The sequence below is a fragment of the Triticum urartu genome, chromosome 5, assembly GCF_003073215.2.
Source record: "Triticum urartu cultivar G1812 chromosome 5, Tu2.1, whole genome shotgun sequence".
Lineage (NCBI taxonomy): Eukaryota > Viridiplantae > Streptophyta > Magnoliopsida > Poales > Poaceae > Triticum > Triticum urartu.
Window position 1 is genome coordinate 181,593,590 of NC_053026.1, and position 23,440 is coordinate 181,617,029.

Below are 23,440 nucleotides of genomic sequence, written 5' to 3' on the forward strand. Positions count from 1 at the left end.
GCCGCCGAAGCAGCACGGAGGTCCCGCCGCATCATCGATGCAGCAGACTAGTCCGGCCGCTCCACGGAAGCAGAAGAGATGTCCCGCCGCGCCACGAATGCAGCAGAGATGTCCTCCCGCGCCATGGCGGCCTGGAAAAATGTCTCGCAGGCAGGCGAGGACTCTTACAAGCGCATGCATGCGATCGTCCATAGCCAGATGGATCAGATCTCCAACTAGGAGAGGTTGGAGGACGATATGAAAGCCTCTTTTTAACAGGCTACCGGTGTCATCCGACAACTAAATGAGAGCAATGTGAAGCTCCTGGCCGAGCGCGACCTGCTAAGGGCGAAGATCGTCGGAAGTGCGGAGCAGTAGGAGGAGACCACTGCCTTGTTGAAGAGGACCGGTGTCATCGTCGAGAAACTTATGGACGAGAATGCCATGCCGCACATCGAGCGCAGAAGGCTGGTGGAGAAATCCGTGGATGCTCTCAAGCAGTATCTTGAGGACGAGAAAGAGCTCATCGCCGCTCACCGTGGAAACTAGTTCCCGCGGCCTGCAGCAACGCATGAAAAAAGTAGAGATCAGTGAGCCAGATCGTTGTCTTCCTTCTTCTTTTGCCCTTGTGTATTTCGGGCGTTGCCGCATGTGGCTTTTTTTAATTATGTTCCTAAATATGCAAGACAATTATTATCCATTGTCATCGTCCTTATAATCATCATGCTTGCTATAAGTCGCAGTCGATGCTATATAGGTCCGTCGGATCTTACATCAAGATCCATGCAAAACTTTCTTTTCAGATTTTTATTTTTCTCTCTTAAATCTCAATCCAGTGAGACATATAGCCACACCGTAGAAAAGGGGCTCGGGCGCCATTAATCAAGACGTTGGGAGGGAGGTGCGCGGCGGGTAGAGGTCAAAGGGTTCTCATCTCGATGAGCACGCGCAGGGGTCTGATCGCATGCCTCCCGTACTCAAATAGCTACCCCGCACGGCACCTCCTAGTCAATAAAAAAGGGGATGCATGGCGGCACGTAATTGGCAAGTAGAACGCCCACGGTGTCAATAATACTTGTGTTTCCGATTTGTACGTAACGTAACACCACTTGCTCCAAAATGACTTTGTTGATTGTTAATGTGTGCGCCTTCGCAAATCGGACAGAAAAATTACCACAACATGTTGGTGCCATGTCATGACACCATGCCAAGTTTCATGATTTTCAGGCGTGTTTTGGATTTATAGGAATTAAAAACCAAGTTTCTCAATCTTTCCGGCCGAGCCACAATGCCTAGATGTTTGAATTTCATTCCCATTTTTTGCATGGGACCTAGAAATTCACCCAAGGACACATATGTGATTTTTCAACCAACTTTGATGCACTGGAGCATGTGCTTGTAGTTCAAATTTGAATTATGCACATTAAATGCCCAGAAACTCAATTAATGTGTAAAAAAGGCCAAACGAACCCGGAATAATTCCAAAAGTTAGCACGGTACTTCTATTTGGCCTAATATGCATGTGTAAAAAATTTAAGATGGGAGAAGGCAGTGTACGTATGTCGTTTCGCACACGTAAGTGACACGTTCCCTCTCGGAACCACGAGCCTTCTTGAGGGAAGCTCCGGTTTACAAGAAGCTTACACCAAAGCTTGTCACAGTTCGGCCAAAAAAATTACTACAGCATGTTGGTGCCATGTCATGACACCGTGCCAAGTTTCATGATTTTGAGGCGTGTTTCGGATTTATAGGAATTAAAAAACCAAGTTTCTCAATCTTTACGGCCGAGCCACGACGCCCAAATGTTTGAATTTCATTCTCATTTCTTGCATGGGACCTAGAAATTCACCCCAAGGACACACATGTGATTTTTCAACCAACTTTGGTGCATTGGAGCATGTCCTTATAGTTCAAATTTGAATTATGCACATTAAATGCCTAGAAACTCAATTAAGTATAAAAAAGGTCAAATGAACCCATAATAATTCCAAAATTTAGCACGATACTTGTATTTGGTCTAATCTGCCTATGTAAAAAAATTAAGGCGGGAGAAGGCAGTGTACGTATGTCGTTTCTCACACGGAGGTGACACGTTCCCTCTCGGGACCGCGAGCCTTCTTGGGGGAAGCTTCCGTTTGCAAGAAGCTTACACCAAAGCTTGTCCCAATTCGGCCAAAAAATTACCACAGCATGTTGGTGCCGTGTCATGACACCATGCCAAGTTTCATGATTTTCAGGCGTGTTTTAGATTTACAGGAATTAAAAAAATCAAGTTTCTCAACCTTTCCGGCCGGGCCACGATGCCCAGATGTTTGAATTTTATTCCCATATCTTGTATGGGACCTAGAAATTCACCCAAGGACACACATGTGATTTTTCAACCAGCTTTGGTGCACTGGAGCATGCGCTTGTAGTTCAAATTTGAATTATTCACATCAAATGCCTAGAAACTCAATTAATGTGTAAAAAAGGCCAAACAAACCCGGAATAATTCCAAAATTTAGCACGATACTTCTATTTGGTCTAATCTGCCTGTGTAAAAAAATTAAGGCGGGAGAAGGCAGTGTATGTATGTCGTTTCGCACATGGAGGTGACACGTTCCCTCTCGAAACCATGAGCCTTCTTGAGGGAAGCTCCGGTTTGCAAGAAGCTTACACGAAAGCTTGTCCCAATTCGGCCAAAAAATTACTGCGGCATGTTGGTGCCATGTCATGACACCATGCCAAGTTTCATGATTTTTCGACGTGTTTTGGATTTATAGGAATTAAAAAAACAAGTTTCTCAATCTTTCTGGCCGAGCCACGACGCCCAGATGTTTGAATTTCATTCTTATTTCTTGCATGAGACCTAGAAATTCACTCAAGGACACACATGTGACTTTTTCAACCAATTTTGGTGCACTGGAGCATGTGCTTGTAGTTTAAATTTGAATTATGCACATTAAATGCTCAGAAACTCAATTAATGTATAAAAAGGTCAAACTAACCCGGAATAGTTCCAAAATTTAGCATGATGCTTCTATTTGGTCTAATCTGCCTATGTAAAAAAATTAAGGCAGGATAAGGCAGTGTACGTATGTTGTTTCGCACACGGAGGTGACACGTTCCCTCTCAGAACCACGAGTCTTCTTGAAGGAAGTTCCGGTTTGCAAGAAGCTTACACCAAAGCTTGTCCCAATTCGGCCAAAAAAATTACCGCAACATGTTAGTGCCATGTCATGACACCATGCCAAGTTTCATGATTTTCAGGCGTGTTTTGTATTTACAGGAATTAAAAAACCAATTTTCTCAATCTTTCCGGCCGAGCCACGATGCCCACATGTTCGAATTTCATTCCCATTTCTTGCATGGGACCTATAAATTCACCCAAAGACACACATGTGATTTTTCAACAAACTTTGGTGCACTGGAGCATGTGCTTGTACTTCAATTTTGAATTATGCATATTAAATGCCCAGAAAACCAATTAATGCATAAAAATGCCAAACAACCCGGAATAATTCCAAATTTAAACACGACACTCATGTACTAGTTGCATGTTCACTGTACGGAAATGTTCTAGCAATTCAAACACCATCCTTTCCCTCCATAACACCATTTTGTTTTTCAAAACATAATGAAAAAAATCAGGTATACCATAAACAGTTACTAGAAAGAATCGTGCGGGATGCGATATAAAATATCTTGGCGCACCGTCTTGTCTGGCTTAGGCGGGAAGCTTCGTCGTCTACAGTCCACCGCCCCCGCTTGAACCACACTTGCGCGCCAGTTTCTCCTGGCACCGAGCGAAATTTGTTTGCCACCGCGGAAATATCTATCTCCCCGCCCCCTCCCTCCCACCAAAAGCCACATTTCCACTGTTCCTCCTTGCTTTCCAAGTTCAAACCTTCACTATTGCTTACTGGCAGCTGAGCCTCCTCATCGGCGACCCTTCTTCTTGCAGTGCTGCCTCCTCGCCAGCTACCCTTCTTCTTGCAGCGCCGCCTCCTCATTGGCGATCCTTCTTCTTGCAGCGCCGCCTCCTCGCCGGCGACCCTTCTTCTTGCTGCGCGGCCTCCTCGCCGCCGACCCTTCTTCTTGCTGCGCGGCCTCATCGATATGGTCAGGTAATCCACGCCCACCCACACAATCCTCCTCCTTTCCCGTCCCATATGCCCCGACCGACAGCGCTACACCTCCAGCCGAAATCACTGTCCCCCTCCTCCAACTAAGCGTCGCCCATGATACGTCTCCAACCTATCTATAATTTTTGATTGTTCCATGTTGTTATATTATCAATCTTGGATGTTTTATAATCATTTTATATCATTTTTTGGCACTAACCTATTGATATAGTGCCAAGTGCTAGTTCCTGTTTTTCCGTGTTTTTTACATCGCAGAAAATCAATATCAGACGGAGTCCAAATGCCACGAAACTTTACGGAGATTTTTTATACACCAGAAGGAACATGTTGGGCCCTGGTTGTACCTGGGGGGAGTCCCGAGGAGGGGACAGCCCACCAGGGCGCGCCAGGAGGCCCAAGCACGCCCTGGTGGGTTGTGCCCACCTCGGGTACCCCCTGGACTGCCCCTTTGCTCTATAAATACCCCAATATTTCCAGAACCCTAGGGGAGTCGACGAAATATTCATCCAGCCGCCGCAGATTCCAGAACCACCAGATCCAATCTAGATACCATCTCGGATGGGGTTCACCACCTCCATTGGTGCCTCTCCGGTGATGCATGAGTAGTTCTTTGTAGAACTTCGGGTCCGTAGTTAGTAGCTAGATGGCTTCATCTCTCTCTCTCTCTCTTGATTCTCAATACAATGGTCTCTTGGAGATCCATATGATGTAACTCTTTTGCGTTGTGTTTGTTGGGATCCGATGAACTTCAAGTTTATGATCAGATCTATCTTTTTATATCCATGAAAGTATTTGAGTTTTTTTGATCTCTTTTATGCATGATTGCTTATAGCCTCGTATTTATTCTCTGATATTTGGGTTTTGTTTGGCCAACTTGATCTATTTATCTTGCAATGGGAAGAGGTGCTTTGTAGTGGGTTCGATCTTACGGTGCTTGATCCCAGTGATAGAAGGGGAACCGACACGTATGTATCGTTGCTACTAAGGATAAAACGATGGGGTCTATCTCTACATAGATAGATCTTGTCTACATCATGTCATCGTTCTTATTGCATTACTCCGTTTCTCCATGAACTTAATACACTAGATGCATGCTGGATAACGATCGATGTGTGGAGTAATAGTAGTAGATGCAGGCAGCAGTCGGTCTACTAATCTTGGACGTGATGCCTACATAATGATCATTGCCTGGATATCGTCATAATTATTTGAAGTTCTATCAATTGCCCAACAGTAATTTGTTCACCCACCGCTTTGCTTTTTCTCGAGAGAAGCCACTAGTGAAACCTACGCCCCCCGGGTCTTCTTTCTCACATTATTTGCCTTTGTGATCTATTTTTATTTGCTTTTATTTTCAGATCTATTAATCCAAAAACCCAAAAATACCTTGCTGCAATTTATTTTATTTGGCATTCGATCTATCAATATTTATAATCTTTTTCCCGTCACACACTAATTTCTGGCACCGTTACCCGAAAGGGATTGACAACCCCTTTAACACGTCGAGTTGCGAGGATTTGTTATCTGTGTGCAGGGTCTGTTTACGTTGTGTTGCTTGGTTCTCCTACTGGTTCGATAACCTTGGTTTCATATATGAGGGAAATACCTACCGCCGCTGTGCTGCATCATCCTTTCCTCTTTGGGGAAATATCGACGTAGCTTCAAGCGACATTAGCCCACAACCATTTTGCATGCAGTATAACGTGGAGATCAGTAGCATGCGGCCGCACGCGCGCACGAGGTCGCTATGGCTGCCATGCGTGCCGACCGCCAGATCTTGGAGGAGCACCTCGTCTTCGAGGCCATCGTCGACACCGCCACATGGTTGTCTACTTTAAAATACAGTTCGTGATGTTTTCTCGAGGCCACCGCCAGTGCCTTCTAGTGATTTGTCCTCTGTGATGTTAATATGCAATCTGATGTTTAGTTAACAGTTTGGTCCTCTGAAATGTAATGTTCAGTTAACACTTTGGTCCAACAATTGCTACATTTCATAGTACTGTTCTCAAGTATTCTTTGTTTTGTTAACTGTCTTATCTTCTAGTACATGTTTCTATTCTGCAATGTCATGCTCAGTTAACTATTTTGGTTCATTTGGTCTGCTGTCCATTTAGCTGTTTGGTTTAGTTCTGCAATTTGATTTTCATTTGCTTTGGGTACAATTTTGTATTGTTATGCATGTGACACCAATCGAATTGGGCTGTACTCAATACATATTCTACTGATAGTATGGCAACTCTCAGTTAACCTGATCAAGATCTTCCTTATGTGTGTTGCAGGGAAACAATGGGAGACAATGCAGTTTACCATCGAGGTTTTCTCAAGCATGGTCCTTTGGCTAATAGCACATTATTGTGCAGTTGCAGGAATCATTCTAATATTTAGGTTTCTTACAATTTGGTCTTGCACATGTAGGTCCTGCTGTCAGAGGCTTAGACCCACTGTTCGACCCATTTTGCATATAGGGAAATGAGATGTCCATGAATATCAGTCAAGTCAAGAAACTCAGAAAGATTATTAGGATGAAGAAACTTGCAACGAATAACAGCAAGATCTTTGTTTGCACAAGGAAGAAGACATCAGTCAACTATAGGATGGTACTAACTCTTTTACCTTGTTTTTACCCCTTGCGCTGTTTCAAAATTTATAATGGCGATTTATGCATATCTTTGTTTTCAGTACTTTTCAAAGCAGTTCACTGATGATTACCTCTCAAACCACCTGCATGGTCAAGAGACGAGGAATGTATTCATTCAACACCCATGGTACAATATTGAAGTCTTGCTGAAGAGGACGAAGGTTGGGTGGGCAATTATCCATAGCCACTGGCCTAAAGTTGCAAGGACATTCAACATCACTGAAGGCTCAATATTTGCCTTCCGCTTCTGCAGTTTCCCAAATGAGATTCATCTGTCTATTTACCGTGTATGATGCTACTTTCCAAAGGTTTTTGATGCTGCATGTGAAATTTGGTGCTGTTGTGTAATGGCGTTACTGAGTGCCGAAGCTATCTGATGTAATTCGATTATGAAATCCTGGTTGTTGTTATACAGATATGAAATATTTGGTGTGTTTTATAAGAAATATCAATTTGATTAGTACATGGATTATCAATAATAGGCTAATTACCCTGCTTATTGGTGTTTTCTATTGCAGACGGTTACTCAGACAACACCGTGGGCGATGAAGTCAAACAACCCGCACGGTTTCTAGAAAGTAGGCGTGTTCGATCAACTAATAATCACACACGGCTTCCGGCAGAGAACTATTTGTGTTAGGCCACCTTGCACAAACGTTTCCACACAAAAAATTGTGTGTGATATACGTACGAACGGAAATGATTTTCTGGGATTCATCGTGTGGGATGTACATACGAATCGAAACAATTGGGTTTCCATGCCCCGCTAGATCGCACACGAGCTCATTTTGTGTGCCAGGAGGGCCTATCCCCGACGTTTTCTGAGTCGTGTGGGAAGGACCCCCTATCGCCTTCACTCACTAGGCGACGGTTCCAAATGCCGTCGTGGAAAGGGGTTAAAAATCGTTTGTATAGCACATCGTTGTACCAGTGATAGGCATCACGTCCAAGATTAGTAGACCGACTCCTGCCTGCATCTACTACTATTACTCCACACATCGACCGCTATCCAACATGCATCTAGTGTATTAAGTTCATGGAGAAACAGAGTAATGGAATAAGAACAATTACATGATGTAGACAAGATCTATTCATGTAGGAATAGACCCCATCTTTTTATCCTTAATGTCAACGATACATGTGTGTCATGTCTACTTCTGTCACCGAGAATAAGCACTGCAGGATCGAACCCATCACAAAGCACCTCTTCCCGTTGCAAGAAAAATCAATCTAGTTGTCCAAACCAAACCAAAGTTTCGGAGAAGAAATATGAGGATATAAAGATCATACATATATATAAGAGTTCAAAGAAGACTCAAATAATATTCATTGATAGATCTGATCATAAACTCACAATTCACTGGATCTCAACAAACACACCGCAAAAAGTCATTACATCAAATACATCTCCAAGAACATCGAGGAGAACATTGTATTGAGAATCAAAAAGAGAGAAGAAGCCATCTAGCTACTGCCTACAGACCCGTAGGTCTGTGGTAAACTACTCACGCATCATCAGAGGAGCACCAATGAGGATGATGAAGCCCTCCATGATCGTTTCCCCCTCCGGCAAGGTGCCGGGATAAGGCTCTAGATTGGATCTCGTGGTTCTAGAACTTGCGGCGGCTGAAATTGTGTTTCGTCAACTCCTCTATGGTTTCTGGAATATTGGGTATTTATAGAGCTGAGAGGCGGTGGAGAAGCTTCCCGTGGGCCCCACAAGGCATCAAGGCGCGCCCTGGTGTCTTGTGGGCCCCATGTGCCTCCTCTGGTGCACCTCTTGTGCTCCCTGGGTCTCTTCTGGGCATAAAAAATCTCCAACGAGTTTCCCTGCATTTAGACTTCGTTTGATATGGATATCTTGTGAAGTAAAAAACAAGCAAAAAACAACAACTGGCACATGGCACTATGTCAATAGGTTAGTCCCAACAAAAGATATAAAGTTGCTATAAAATGAATATAAAACATCCAAGAATGATAATATAACATCATGGAACAATCAGAAGTTATAGATACGTTTGAGACGTATCAGGACACCCCCTTTCCCACTTGGGAGGCCGAATTGGAGTGGGGGAAGACTCATCCTCCCAGAAAAAACAAGGAGGGGGTCCTTCCCTCCTTGTGTGGCCCCCTCCTCTCCCCTCCAACCTATATATACTAGAGGACTTTGGCACTTTTGAACACACAAGTTTTTGAAGCCTCCTCTAGTTCTCTAGTTCTAGTTCTAGTTGGTCCTAGTCGATCAATTAGATCTAGACCTAGATCCTCTAATCCTCATAATTAGAAGCTCAGTGTGGTTCTAATCTCCTTCCTCTAATTTTTTGCGATGATTAGCTCTGGACGGCAAAGCACAGCCGGATCGTGAAGACCGTATGCTTGCAACTCGTAGAGAGGCCGTGCTTTCAGTCGAGGAATTGTTCCTGGGTGGTTCGCGAGATCGTTCATCTACGTTTTGAGGGACTCCAACTGCGATGTACACCAACTCGCCTTTTTCTGCTGCAACTTGGAGTCAGCAACGATCGAATCCAAACCGTTAAGGCATCTTCATATTGTTCCTGGGTGTTCGCTGGGTGTTTTTTATCTTTCTACTACGTTTTGCAACAACTATGACCTTGAGGTAGATGCTTGTTCTCTTGTCACACATATCGGTATCACTACCTCACATTTGCATGCTTCGCCCCGTAGAGTGATATTGCTTCTTAGCCATGATTATGATGCCTTCCATTGTGCTCGATTCACATGCTTACATGCCATGCCACAATCCTTTGTCACACCATATGCTATGCATGATGATGACACTTGTTCGGTGAATCACCACTTGAATGCTTGGTTTTGCACTAACGCTAACCACATTCGTTTTTTCCAAGTATCTGTTGTCCTTGCTTCTTTGAAGGAAACACAAGATGGTGCAACATTGGAGAGTGCCCATTTTGAGCTCCAAGATGATGAATGTTTGGTGATCGTCCACTTCTACACGGCGACGGCCTCTCTTTCCCATGGTGATTTGGTTTTTTATCCGAGTCTTTCCCAAGGGGGAGGGGATGATGCAAAGCATCCTACGGACATCACCATGTCAAAATTCCATTTGGCAAGTGACATGTGTGACATCCACTCAACATACATAAAGGTGAATCATCTCCTTTACACGTGCTATGATGAGGACATCAATACCATTGTTACACCCACAGCCCCTGCTGCTATACACACTGGACCGATTACTAGAGCTCGCGCATGCCAATTGAATTATCAGGTACTTTCGTTTCTTGGTAATGATTCTAATGTTCATGAGAATATGATGCTGCCTAAATTGGATACATTTGTTTTGCTTACAAATGAAGGGCCTAGCTTGGACAAGAAAGATGAACCTTGGAGCAAGTTCAAGCATGGAGATGATGGCATGCCCAAGGGGAACAAGAACGGAGTTACAAGTGATGATTCTAGGACTCTGAAGCCACCATAATGAGTGCATGAAGCATGGGACGAAATATACAATATGCCACTTCATAAATTTCGTCCAGAGGCTATTTTAGGTGCTGCGTCACCTTATTATTGGGCCAGGCCCATGTATTTTCGAAGTACTTAAGTATAGGCTGTTTTTAGAGTCCGTATGTGTGGGGAAACAACAGTTAGGGTTGGTTTCGGACCCCTCCACCAAGGGCCACGAAATTCCCCCTCTCTCCTCCATATATACAGCCCTTAGGGCATCGTTTAGGCTTTGTGTTTTGTTTAGATTAAAAGTTCGCCATAGCTGCAACTTCGCGTACTTCGTTTGTGTCCAACGACCAGACCAAGACGTCACAGAACCCCACCTTGATCAATAAAGCTTTCATCTTATATTCGCAATATCCAGATTGCAATCTCAGTTTCTTGCTTGTTCTTCGTTTGCTCGCGGGAAACAGACCCTCGTGGTCAGGTTGATCGTGCTCCGGCGTGGTCAATAACCCTCGGAAGTTGGTTTAGCGATTGCTAAGGCGCGACGTCTCGCACGTTCGTAGTCGGATCGTCAAGGTCGACTCCCACAGAAAATGATAGCCACCATCTCATCGAAACATCGGGACACCTTTGCCTCTATCATGCTAAGCGTTGAGGATGGTATACTACTTGACACTTCCCTCGTGTGCATGCACATGTATTATCGGATCCTCACGGATGATGAGGAGGAGTGCAAGCGCCAAGGAATGCACACGCCATCCGCGAGGGAAGCGTGGAAGCAAAGACGAAAGAAGACAAAGTTGCTGAACCTACAACGCCCGGACATCCGGGCCAAGGCCGGACATCCGACGCCTGTGCAGCCGAGAAGGAGCTGCACCAACGGATGACCGAAGCGCATCAGCGGCCGGACATCCGGTGCTACACGGTCGGGCCGGACATTCGGGCCCCTGCCAGAAATCTGGCAAGAGGTCACCCGAAGGTTGACCATTGCTTGGCCGGACATCCGACACCACGAGAGGCAGGACATCTGATGCCTTCGTGTGCGCAGTGTTGGGCCAGAGGCCCATGTATCTCCCTCTCACTTACTCCTTCGTGGACTAGCCTATAAATGGACCCCCTCCTCACTTCTACGGTTAGCTAAGATTAGAACTACACTTGAGCTTAGCTTATGTATCTCCCCTTGTGGGACTCCTCTTGAGAGAGAGAGAGAGACTCTATCAGAGTTCAAGACCTCCATTGCAGAAGATCCTTAGGGATTCAAGACCCATCTCTCCATGAGATTTGGATGAACTACCTTTGTATCTTTATTTCACTTGTTGTTTTTGGATCATGATGCATCCCATGTATTGCTTGTGATTTGAGGAGTACTTGATGCAAATCTTGTCCAATAAAGTGTTTCCCCTTGTGATATCTTAGGTTTTCCTCTCATGTTCTTCGTGTTCCTCCTCGATTCCACCTTCAATTCATGAATATCAGGCCACCCAGGGTTTTGCCCTATATCAAATATTCAATGTGATCAGATTGGATGTTCTTCGAGAAAATGTTTTGATGTTTGAGTGCCCTGTTTTAGGTCCGTTGTTGAAGATTTTTGTGTCATTAATTTTGCTTCAACTATATTTCTATTTTTAGAATTGTATTTCAACCATTTTTAGGGCAGCTGTTTTTTTTTCTTTTGAGGGTTATAGGGCTGCTGTTGGAGACGTGGAAACAATGCACCACACATATGGCAAGCCGCCCCCGGAAGCGTGGGGGGTGGGGCATTTCGTCGTCACGGAAAGACCATTTTATCCCTGGTATGGCATCGAATTTACTTCCCCACACCTCGCGCCTACGTCACTCGAGCCATCATCGTCTTCCTCTTCTTTCTTCCCCTCCCCCACTCCTATCCTTCTCCCTTAAGTGCTCCAACTACCCATTAGTACCCACCAACCCGCGAACCTTCTACAACACGCCGTCGGTTGAGCGAGACGGAACCCTAGGCGAGCGTCGGAGCTTGGAGGGAACGGACGATGCGCGCCCGGTGACCTCTCGGGCGGCGGCGGAGGGTTTGCGGGGGGATGGCAGTGGCGGCTGAGGGTGGGAGCGTGGAGGAGGGCGTGGGGGAGAGCTCTTCTCCTCCGCGTGAGGCGTCGCCCGCGCCCGCCGTGTCGGGCGGGAGCGGCGGAGGCGGGGGAGCCCCCCGCGACATCTGCACCCAGGTGTTCGAGCGGCTCGTCGCTGACGGCAACGAGGAGGCGGCAGGCCCCGACTTCCGCGTCCAGCTCGAGGCCCATTTCGCGCGGCTTCCATTCAGGTGATCGGTTAGCTCTGCCAATGTCTCTGTGCTCGGCACCGCGTTTCAGATTGTTTTGGGCTTCTCCATTAGGTCTCGCGATGGTTAATGGCTAGTATCGTGCTAGCATATAAAAACTGTTGCCGCGGTGACATTCGAGCTACCTTCCAGTGTTCACTGGTGTTTCATTCGCTGGGAGTGGTGTTGTGTTTGACTTGGCTACGGAATTGAACCGTCAGTATTTTTGCTGGGGAATTCGATTTGTTTAGATTTTATCTACAGTTATGTCGAGTAGGGCAATCAGCATTCTTACTGTGCTCACTCGATTTTGAACTGGTCTCTTCTGGGCTTATGCTAAGCTTCAATTTAATTCAAGTGAATATTACTGGATTCAGACCATTATCTTCCAGAAAGGAGTTCTTGTTCTGGACGCTTGCCCTTTACTTTTTCTTTTTTCCAAGAAACTGAGCTTGCCCTTTACTTGGTTGCTGGCTTGTTATGCTTCTGGTTATCTGGTATTTTATGTTCGTATAGCATGAATGAATTATTGGTTAGATTCTTGCATTATTCTCATACTCGCCATTTGCAAATCCTGTTCTCTCTGGGAATTGTTCCCTTTTTTATACTACCTCATATCTGGAAATGAAGCTGTTGCAGTCATTATTTTGGATTCAATATTCCTGGGCCAGTTAATTATTCCTTCTTTGTCTTTTGTACACTCATAGGGCTAATATTGGTTCATCTTTGTTTTTCTCATTCTGTAGCTATCAACTTGATATCAATGTCGACAAATCAGCAGATGTCTTGGTCCATCAGAAGGTCTTGGCGGAAGCAAAGGATCCTCTGAGGCGCCCTGCTTTCCGTGTCCGTTTTTTGAGGGTAAAGCTCTTATGTTAGTTGGATTTTCGACAAGCAGCTAATTAGTGCTATGTGACAACTGTACCTTCCTTTATTGGCTAGTGGATGGTTGTTGGATTCTAGCTAGTAGTTACATATGATGCTTCTGCAGAAACACTCCCTCGGTGTTATTATTTGGCTAATTTTAGTTGGAAAGAAATGGTGACACTGGCCTTATGTCTCGGCCTGCCCCTGACAGTAGAAATTCTGTATCAAATGAATATTGGTACGAATATTGGTACACATAAGCGACTTAAGCTGTCATACCATAATAGAATGACAGTTGATTATCTTGTGGTGAAAATTGTCATAGGACAGGTGACTTGTGAAGCTTGATACATGCTATATTGTTTATGTGAAGCATGTTTGTTTGGCTAATACAATGGTTTGATATCTCATGATTTAGATGGAATGATCGTCAACAGAGAAGGTTCCTTAGCTTCTACTATATGTCTACTCATTTTCTCTCTCTCTCTCTCTCTCTTATACATGTTTGTCCCGGGGCATTAATAATTGTTTACCTTTAGTATCATAAATATAAATTGAAGTTGTAGAATTTACTCTCAACTCTGGTTAAAGGTTGAAGACATGGATTCAGCGTATGGCTCTGATGCATCTGACGAAGGGGCTGATGATGGTGATGATCTCTCTGTAAGGTACTCATGCACTGTTATCTGATGCTTCTTGTTTTGAGGAGCCCCAAGCTGAATGTAACATGTGTTTCATTGCTATTTCTCATTTGCCATAACTGATAAAAAGATATCTTCTGTTGTCTTCACTAAGGCTGTGGTTCTTTACACTGTTTGTAGATCTTAGGATAGCTTTACATTCATGGACGATTGGTGAAATAGCCTACAGTTGAGTTAGGATGATATACATCAAGAACCAGAAAATCAGCTGGACATGAAGAAAAAATACGGGGAACATACAACACATCTATATAATAAAATGTTACTGTGGTTTCTGTAAGTGGGTGCAAATTGCACTCTTGCATCTGTTAGTTCCAATAAACACATCATTTTACTTTGCATGCAAAAGGAGCTTTATGAATATACATTCTTTACAAAAAAGGGTGTAGAAATAAATAAACTCTGATACGACATTAAATTCGTGTGCTCATGGTCTTCCTACCATGTAATTTGCATAGCCTTCCTTGTATGTTTGCATCCTAAGGCTTGTAATTTGCAACCCTTGATGTATTTCCTCTGTTTCTGACTAGGCACGTCTGATCTTTTTCTCTATAAATCCTTCACACCATACAGCCCTGAGATGAACTTCCTCAAACTACCCCTATTAAACATATGCCTTCCCCCAAGTTTACCAGCTTGTTTTACACGCTTCAGATATTACAGCTTCTACCAAAGAAAATGTTTGCCTACATATGTCTGTGTTGATCAAAACTGAAAAGTGCCAAGTATTTGGAAAAGGGAGGACAAAAGGAGTACTAATGCATCCACACTATAGCTGTCCCACTTTCTGTCGTACAGTTGAACCATACAGAGTAAATGCTTAGGTGTTTCTGTAGACAAGCAATAGCGGTGTCAGAACGGGAATCAGGGGGGGGGGGGCAACCTCTCTAAATAATTCCAAATTTGATGCACTTTGATGCAAATAACACAAAATGGCAATTTGCATCTGCATAAACACTACTTGATGCCCATGTACACAAATGTGCGCCTTCTTCCAGATAAATCTGTTTATATCTAGAATTTTACGAATATACTTCTCTTGGCTCTGTATTTCACAGGCAGGACACACCGTACACACACATTCATGAGATAGTTTTCTCCACAATTGACAAGCCAAAGCTCCTTAGTCAGGTCAGCAATCTTTGACGCCTTTCAACTTGAAGTCATAATACATTTTTAACTTCCCTGCCTGGCAGTATTTTTCATCAATGCTGTATAAAGCATCAATTTTTTCACGCTTGCTGTTTTAAAGTCTAATTTGACATGCCTGCTTACTTAGTATTTGTACTTATACTCTAGGAATCTTAGTAAAGGACAACATTTCTGCATTTAACCATGTATTTGACTATACATGCTAATAATTTCTTTGGGAAGACTTTATCCTTTTAACCCCAGTATCCATTCTAACTACACTGTTCTGCCAGCTGTCTGCCTTGCTATCAGACATTGGACTGAACATCAGGGAAGCACATGTTTTCTCTACGGTAGATGGCTATTCTCTTGATGTTTTTGTTGTTGATGGTTGGCCCATTGAGGTAATCTTAGGTTCTTATCATCATATCATGTCATTTATTGAATGCAAAGTTTTTTAACTGATGTATTAGAGCGTTTCCACTGGCCTATTTATTTTTACAAATAAATGATGATTATTACATTTTGATATTGCTGCAAGAATCAAATGGATGTGGTGATAGTCCACCTTGAGATGAAGTTAACACTGCTACATGTAAAAACGTAGAGTCTTGACTTGAGCGAGGGTATAGCCAATACAAGTGCACAGTTTAAACTGATATCATACAGCTTATATTTTGAAGAGTTAATTGTACCGACAAGTAATCTAGTATCAGAAGTTATGTAAGCTTTTTTTTTAAGCACTAACCAGAATGAAAGATACAACTTTTCAAGTCATATCCTGAAGAAGTAACCCTGAATATGCCACATCCCATTTGTATTTCCAACAACAATTTTATTGAGGCCTGCCTTGGCATTCTGATAGAAACAACATGACAATGATGCCACGCTGTTGCATTCCTCCCTTACTCATGTTGCAATGACCAATGATAATGCATGTCTATTAACACTACAGGGCCTATGCCAATAAATTAGCTAAGGTGTTATGATTCTATTTATATGTGGATTACATTTTTATTCTACTTAAATGATGGCAACTTGCAATGGTATGATCAGGACACTGATGGTTTACATAAGGCGCTTGAAGCATCTGTTTTAAGGAATGAGGTAGATTCTCAATCATTCAAAATAGATAGAAGTTTGCATGCAGATGTTTCTGATTATGTTTCTGCTAGTTATTGATGCATGAAGCAATATAATCAACCCGTTCCTTCTGCGTGACAGGGTTCATGGTCTGGTTCATCTCACTCCTCAGCTGCGGAAAGAACACTGCCATTCCAGGTAAAAGGTGGGGAATGGGAAATTGACAAGCGGCTTCTGAAGATGGGAGAGATGATTGCTTCTGGTTCTTGTGGAGATTTGTGAGTGAATTGTATACTATCGAGTTACTGAGGCTCTGTATTCAGTACTGCTTTCTTCTTAAGATGTCTTATGCTTATGTGAAGGTTTCATGGGACTTACTTTGGCGAGGATGTTGCTGTTAAAGTTCTAAAAGCCGAGCATTTGAATAATAATGTTTGGAACGAGTTTACACAAGAAGTATATATTCTAAGGTATTGACATTTTACATTTTAGGAGCATATGTAAGATTGCCATGCTTATAATTTGGTTGAAGAAATTTAAATATTTCGTTATATGTAGGAATGAGCACATCACTACTCTCAGTTAAGCATACATGAATTGTGTTGTCCCTTGCAAGTACCAAAACTAAATTACTTCACCCTTTCAGGGAAGTTCATCATACCAATGTTGTGCGATTCATTGGTGCATGCACAAAACCACCAAAATTTTGTATAATTACAGGTGAGCTTTATGGCAGCATCCGCTGGATCTGATATTGAGCCTTATTAAGAATTGCTTGTTATAGAGAAAAATAGATCTGGAAATGTTTTACACAATAGCTTATGATCTTGTAATGTTGGCCAAATATAACTTACAGATCCAAGAAATTATGCTTCCTACCCTCCGCTTCTAAATATAAGTCTTTTTAGATATTCCAATATGGACTACATACGGAGCAAAATGATTGAATCTATACTCTAAACTACGTCTATATACATCCGTATGTAGTCCATATTGAAATCTCTAAAAAGGGCTTATATTTAGGTACAGAGGGAATGAGGAAGATGATGTGTTTTTTTTGTCTTTGCTTAACTGGTGTGTTTGTTACTCAACAGTTATTTTCATGTCATACAGAATACATGTCTGGAGGAAGTCTGTATGATTATGTGCACAAGCAGTGTAATGTCGTTGATCTCCCAACTCTGCTGAAGTTTGCATGTGATGTATGCCGAGGGATGTGTTACTTGCATCAGAGGGGTATTATCCACAGAGACTTAAAGACAGCAAACCTTCTAATGGACAAAGATCATGTACGTAGCATATAACTTTTTAATTTGTCATGAATATAGAGAGAAAACAATAGCAGAACACAAAGACAAGCAGTGAATGTGGAGGATACTGTCGGTGCACATTGTGTTTATCTAGGTGCTCCTATCTGTCGTCAGAGCTTTGGGTCATGCATTATGTTGTATTTTTACCAAGACTATTCTAACTGATGATTGTTTGTGCTGTCCTTTTCTAGGTTGTTAAAGTAGCAGATTTTGGTGTAGCTCGGTTCCAGGATCAAGGTGGTATCATGACAGCTGAAACTGGAACATACAGATGGATGGCGCCTGAGGTATGATGGGTGGCCTAAACTCAAACCAACCTAAGTTATAAACTATGTTCAAAATGGGTCTGTGATTTCGTTTTTTCAAGTCCTGACTAGAATTGATAGTATAGACTGCTGATATCAAACACATCATGCCTCTGAAATCACTAATTTGGATTAGTTTAGGCCCCGCTTGGAATGTCTGAAAGTTTACAACTGTAAACGATTATCCCCGGATATTACTGTATGCCAGTAAAATACAAACGAATATATTACCCCTGTAATCCGCTGCTGCCGGCTCAGCCAGAGAACGAGGGCAGCCCTGCACGTCCAAGACCGATGCTGCACAATCCGAACTGGCACATCGGCTGGGGAAAAGCCCCGCGTAATGGTCGCGGACTCCAGTTCGGCTGCCTCTGGACGACGAAGTTGCCAAATCTGCTGCCGTCCGCCACACACCAGAGACGAGGCAAATTCGGCGGCCATGACCGACCATGGCGGCCGTCTGAGATGCGTCAAGGGATGGTCGCATGATGCGACTCGCTTCAACCATGACTGACCATGGCGGCCGTTTCACGCAGCTGGAGTAGCTCTCTGCCTGGCCAGGACCTCGGGCCGCCTGCTCGTCGTCGCCTGAACCCGCCGGCCGACAGGAATTCCTCCGTGCGGCGGCGCCCACACAGGCCGGCGGTCCTCGGCCCGCCCCCTGTTGCTCCGGCCTTCCGAGGTAAAGCAGCTGTCAATCGAGAAGAGAGAGATACCGGGCAGAAATGACGGACCGAGGTGTGTTTCAGAAACCAGCGAAACACCATTGTAACTTGGAAATCGGGTGTAAAGTTTACAGCCCAGAAACGACGATCCAAGTACCTAACAGAAGACCACCCCGTTTTCTTATACGGAGGTATGTTTTCCAGGTGTAAATCGCTGGAAAATGATGATCCAAGCGGGGCCTTATTGTGTCAGTGATCTGAGTATTAATTCAATTGTCTACGGCCTATCATATTTGCATTGTTATCTCCACTCACAACTACTAAAGGGTTGAAAACAAGAAACTCTACTCTATACTAACGTGCTTTTCTGCTCCATGTGTAGGTTATAAATCATCAACCCTATGATAACAAAGCAGATGTATTTAGTTTCGCTATTGTGCTTTGGGAACTCCTGACGTCCAAGGTATGTATAATTTACACGACTGGTTAGAGTTCTTACCAAACGCAAACAGTTGATTAATCATTGCAGTTGTTAAGGTTGTTGATATTTTTTTATTTCTTTGGTTTCCAGATCCCATATGATACCATGACACCTCTGCAAGCAGCTGTAGGTGTGAGGCAGGTAGGTAATATTGTAGATTTTGTACGTAATATGCTCATTGTGTGAGATGTGCTCAGTATCCGAACACTTGACTGTCATACTAGGGGCTGCGCCCAGTGCTGCCAGAAAAGACACATCCCAAGCTATTAGACTTGCTGCAGAGATGTTGGGAAACCATCCCAGCAAATCGGCCTGCTTTCCCAGATATATTAACTGAACTGGAGGGTCTTCTGGCAGAAGTTCAGGTACGTGCAGAATCACTCTTCCTGTATTTAGAGAAAGATACCCCTTACCAGATATAAAATCAGGAATTAAAGAACCGTAACAGTAGATTGTTCTCTCCTTCTACAGGGAACTTCAGGTGAAACGAGCAAACAACTGAAGGATATCTCGGCCTCGACAGACTGACCCTCTGCACATACCTGACATACTAGGATCCGGAACACTGATGTTGAGGAATGTAGCGTATCATTTTTGGTTTTGGTTTACCTTTTGTTATGTACAATTTGAACAGTCATCTTGGGGCCTAATGTTTTTTTCAGGCTGTGTTTCACTGTTACTACAAAGAAAATCGAATTTTCTGTTAAGTATACTGGTCATAGCTTTGGTATGTAAACATGTGCCCTAGAATTTACTGCTTTGGCCATCTCTTGTTGTGAAGGATGTTTATATCTCGTGTATCATGTACACCAAGTTGTCTTTTCTGGTGAATACAGCCCATCATCGAATTTTCTGTTAAGTATACTGGTCATAGCTTTGGTATGTAAACATGTGCCCTAGAATTTACTGCTTTGGCCATCTCTTGTTGTGAAGGATGTTTATATCTCGTGTATCATGTACACCAAGTTGTCTTTTCTGGTGAATACAGCCCATCATCGAATTTTCTGTTAAGTATACTGGTCATAGCTTTGGTATGTAAACATGTGCCCTAGAATTTACTGCTTTGGCCATCTCTTGTTGTGAAGGATGTTTATATCTCGTGTATCATGTACACCAAGTTGTCTTTTCTGGTGAATACAGCCCATCTCTTGTTGTGAAGGATGTTTATATCTCGTGTATCATCTACACCAAATGCAGGGAATCATGGTTTTATCTAGTCAGTTGTGCAGTGTTATTGAGCTACATGGGATGTAAGCCAAAGAGGATCTAAAACATGGCAATCAGTTATCTGACTAAAAAAAAATGGTATATCTCAAGGGTCCTGAATCTGCAAAAATTATTGAAGATGGATTGAAGTAAAGCAGAAATGCTTTCATCTGCCCAAGTATACAGGGACAGAACGAACATTACACAAGCAAAATAAAAGTTATTGTTCCCACTGCCAAAATAATTGTGTTTGCTTGTTTTGACAAGTTTTAGCAACAGATAGAAGGAAGCTCCTTGTTACAGGTTCAGCACAATCAGAAATCAGGACAGTGGATCGATTTATTGGGGTCTGTGGCAATCAGCGCCACCCCATCCATCATTTGAGCTTCTCAAAGAGCTTTGGTGCTACCTGCAAACACATGTTCAAAGTATTAACACTCCACGAACGGTAGTTTGGAACTAGTCGATGTACAGGTTGTACTTACACATTTGTCAACGCATGACCAGTAGTCGAAGAATTGCCCGGTGCAGTGCTTCTGCCCAGTTTCATCATTCTCGACTCTCTTCACACATCTCTGCAGAGTAAGCATGCAAGCTTGACACGTAAATCACGTGTTCCCTCAGACAGAATGGAACATAAATTGACAAGACTAGGTTGAGCATAAATGGAACATAAATAACAGTCCACCTGATCCATATTTGTTATCATGCAACTCAAGCAGAATCTATGTACAAGTCATCCATGCCATATGGTACAGCATGCTACCACCTCATCCAGTAAACTAACTAGTGTGCTAGAGGGCTAGGCACAAAGCTCAGATGGGCATCCAGTAAATTCCAACAAGATACTAAATGTAACAGTAATAATCACCAGTTTCTAGTAGAACAGGACTAACTGTGAAACTACAAGTGTGCACAATGGAAGTGTTTATAGCAAAACAAAACCTATATCTAGGTGCTTGCATTAGACGAGGTGATTCGCTCTTACATAGGTGCTTGCATTAGACGAGGTGATTCACTCTTACATGGGTGCTTGATGATGCGGCTATATTCTAAGCACTCGTCTAAATGAATTTTGCATCCTGAAGGCCATTAGGGCCATATATTCAAAAGCAATTTGTACTAAATATAGCCATGTGCAACATCTTTCTGAAAGTTAGTCCATGAGTGAATTTTGTTTGGCTCTAACATCCTAAATAGATCAGCTTACTAGAGGTCCTAGCTTGTTTAGCAAGCAATTTACAAGAAATGACTAGCTACCACTTATTTTCCTGATTCACTCTAATAGTTTGTCTTGTGGTTATGAGAAATATGGCACTGACCTCATAGTCATACAATGATTTTACACATTGCGGCTTGCAGCGTTCCTCAAGGTAATTCTTTGGGTCAATAGGTTCATTGTCCGCCCTGCCATGAAACAAAACATGTTTACAAAACCCAAACGCTGGAAGGTAAACTTTGCTGTTATCAAGCATTACAAGAATAATGGAAGCAATGATCTTTCTTGTACAGAGAATTATTTAAGAATGAATTATTGACTAAACACAGATAGAACAGTAACGACCAATCATTGCGAGATTATTGAAATTTGACGATAAGTAGGCAGCAACTTGTTTAAAAGTTCTCCAGAAGATTGTTTTCCCTTTTCCCTTCATACATTGGGAGTTAAATCAAGTATTAATAGCTGCAACATGTTCCCACCATGGTCAGACAGGTTGACTCCCTTGAGATTCAGAAGAGATGCATTATTTGCATCAAACCGACTTGGGTTTAATAAATGTTCCATTTGGCGTTAAGTTATTTGCATAAAGTTAATGCTTGCAGAAAAGTGTTGATTATAAATAAGTATATGAACAATCTACTGTACAAGCAAATCTTTGCTTGTTGTCATCGCAAGCAAGTACGTAACACAGATTTCAATTTGCAGTCAATATAATAAATGTACAAGGAAAATATATAGGAGGTATGAAACAAACATAATGTAAGTACATGTCAATCACACTCAAGGATAGATAATTTAGCGTTTCATCTCAACATAAACTAAAAACAAATGAAGAATATAGCTAATAAATAAGTAAAACACGATGCAAGTCAAGCACAGTTTGCTGCGATCATGACAGCGGCATCACCGATTGGTTGCGCGGATGTGGTCACAACAGGCAGTCAAAACCTTATTATAGCAGTTACAGTAGTGGTTTAATATATGTATGTCCACATTATATACATCGATAAAAAATAATTAGACATTCGAGATGTCAAATGCCAATGAAATGTAACCAGGGGTGGGGCATTTTATTGTGTGGATTAAAGCAAATTATTTGCATCACAATGCTCAAACAAAATATCCTACTTCCACCGTGATTAATGGTCAGGACAAACCTCACTCCGCCTACGGATTTGAAGCCATTGCATCAGAACCCAAGAACAAATACATGTGTTACTTTGGAAGCATACTCCTAGGATCCCAACTAATGAAATGTATAATGAAAACAACTATAGCAGAGAAACATTTAATTTGTGTTATTGCCTAGATAAACGCACCGATTCATCAAGTTTCCAATCGGCTGATGAGATCATCACTATTTCGTCCAAGGTGAAAAAAAATCGGCTGGCTCAAATTGCGGGATTTAAGTCGCACTGTGTTCCAAAAATACAAATGTGCGCTCTTGCCTTCAAATGTAATTGATTCGCCATGCTTCTGATGCCCCGTTAGATTTCAAATTCGTTTCGGACACAAAAATCATGTATAAATACGCGAATTGCGTTACCATACTTCAACGCTGATAGTGAGAAGGAAGATCTAAAACTGCCCCCAACATATGCACAAGATCAAGACACGATCGAAGTTCATAGACTGAACGAGCGGTAAAAAGAACTTTCGAGAAAAAGAGAGCGAGAGAGAGAGAGAAAACATACATGGCAGCTGCAAGATCTCTAGCGAAATTTCTTACGGCGTCCTGCGTCGAAGAATGTCAAAGACCGGATCCAAGTGATGGGAGACTAGGGTTTCGTTCGGGTGGATGCGGAGAAGAGGAGGAATGGAGGGGAAGAGAGACGCGAAGGGCCAGCTCGACCTATGGTTTTTTCGGAACCTATGGGCTTTGTTCCGCTTCCGGCCCAGACCTGGCCAGATGGGCCAGCGCGGCCCTGCACGGCATGGCTCACCGAGGACTAACAATCATGGACTAACTTTCAGAAAGATGTTTAGCACGGCCGCCTTAACACGGG

At 42.9% G+C, this 23,440-nt stretch overlaps 2 protein-coding genes across 2 annotated transcripts; one reads left to right on the forward strand and one right to left on the reverse strand.

Annotated features, from left to right (window-relative positions):
• The first annotated feature begins 12,002 nt into the window (after positions 1–12,002).
• LOC125508326 (serine/threonine-protein kinase STY46-like) lies at positions 12,003–19,865 on the forward strand. Its single transcript, XM_048673010.1, has 15 exons — positions 12,003–12,466; positions 13,210–13,324; positions 13,922–13,998; positions 15,090–15,162; positions 15,456–15,566; positions 16,219–16,269; positions 16,387–16,523; positions 16,608–16,715; positions 16,892–16,965; positions 17,359–17,534; positions 17,747–17,842; positions 18,908–18,988; positions 19,097–19,147; positions 19,231–19,371; positions 19,478–19,865. Exons 1-15 carry the CDS (start codon positions 12,231–12,233, stop codon positions 19,532–19,534), a joined length of 1,584 nt encoding a protein of 527 aa, XP_048528967.1. The 5' UTR covers positions 12,003–12,230; the 3' UTR covers positions 19,535–19,865.
• A 469-nt stretch (positions 19,866–20,334) lies between these two features.
• LOC125508328 (cytochrome b-c1 complex subunit 6-1, mitochondrial-like) lies at positions 20,335–23,291 on the reverse strand. Its single transcript, XM_048673012.1, has 4 exons — positions 23,129–23,291; positions 21,535–21,619; positions 20,698–20,787; positions 20,335–20,621 (listed from the first exon to the last, which is right to left on the reverse strand). Coding segments are annotated over exons 1-4 (210 nt in total). The 5' UTR covers positions 23,131–23,291; the 3' UTR covers positions 20,335–20,588.
• Positions 23,292–23,440: the final 149 nt, after the last annotated feature.

Bases quoted from the DNA above. Each gene is read 5' to 3' on its own strand.
- LOC125508326 (XM_048673010.1), top strand. From the start codon at position 12,231: ATGGCAGTGGCGGCTGAGGGTGGGAGCGTGGAGGAGGGCGTGGGGGAG. The intron at 13,325-13,921 runs GTAAAGCTCTTA...CTCTGGTTAAAG, and splicing joins TCCGTGTCCGTTTTTTGAGG to GTTGAAGACATGGATTCAGC. The intron at 13,999-15,089 runs GTACTCATGCAC...TGTATTTCACAG, and splicing joins GGTGATGATCTCTCTGTAAG to GCAGGACACACCGTACACAC.
- LOC125508328 (XM_048673012.1), bottom strand. The intron at 20,788-21,534 runs GTCAGTGCCATA...CTTACTCTGCAG, and splicing joins AATCATTGTATGACTATGAG to AGATGTGTGAAGAGAGTCGA. The intron at 20,622-20,697 runs GTAAGTACAACC...ATGTGTTTGCAG, and splicing joins GGTCATGCGTTGACAAATGT to GTAGCACCAAAGCTCTTTGA.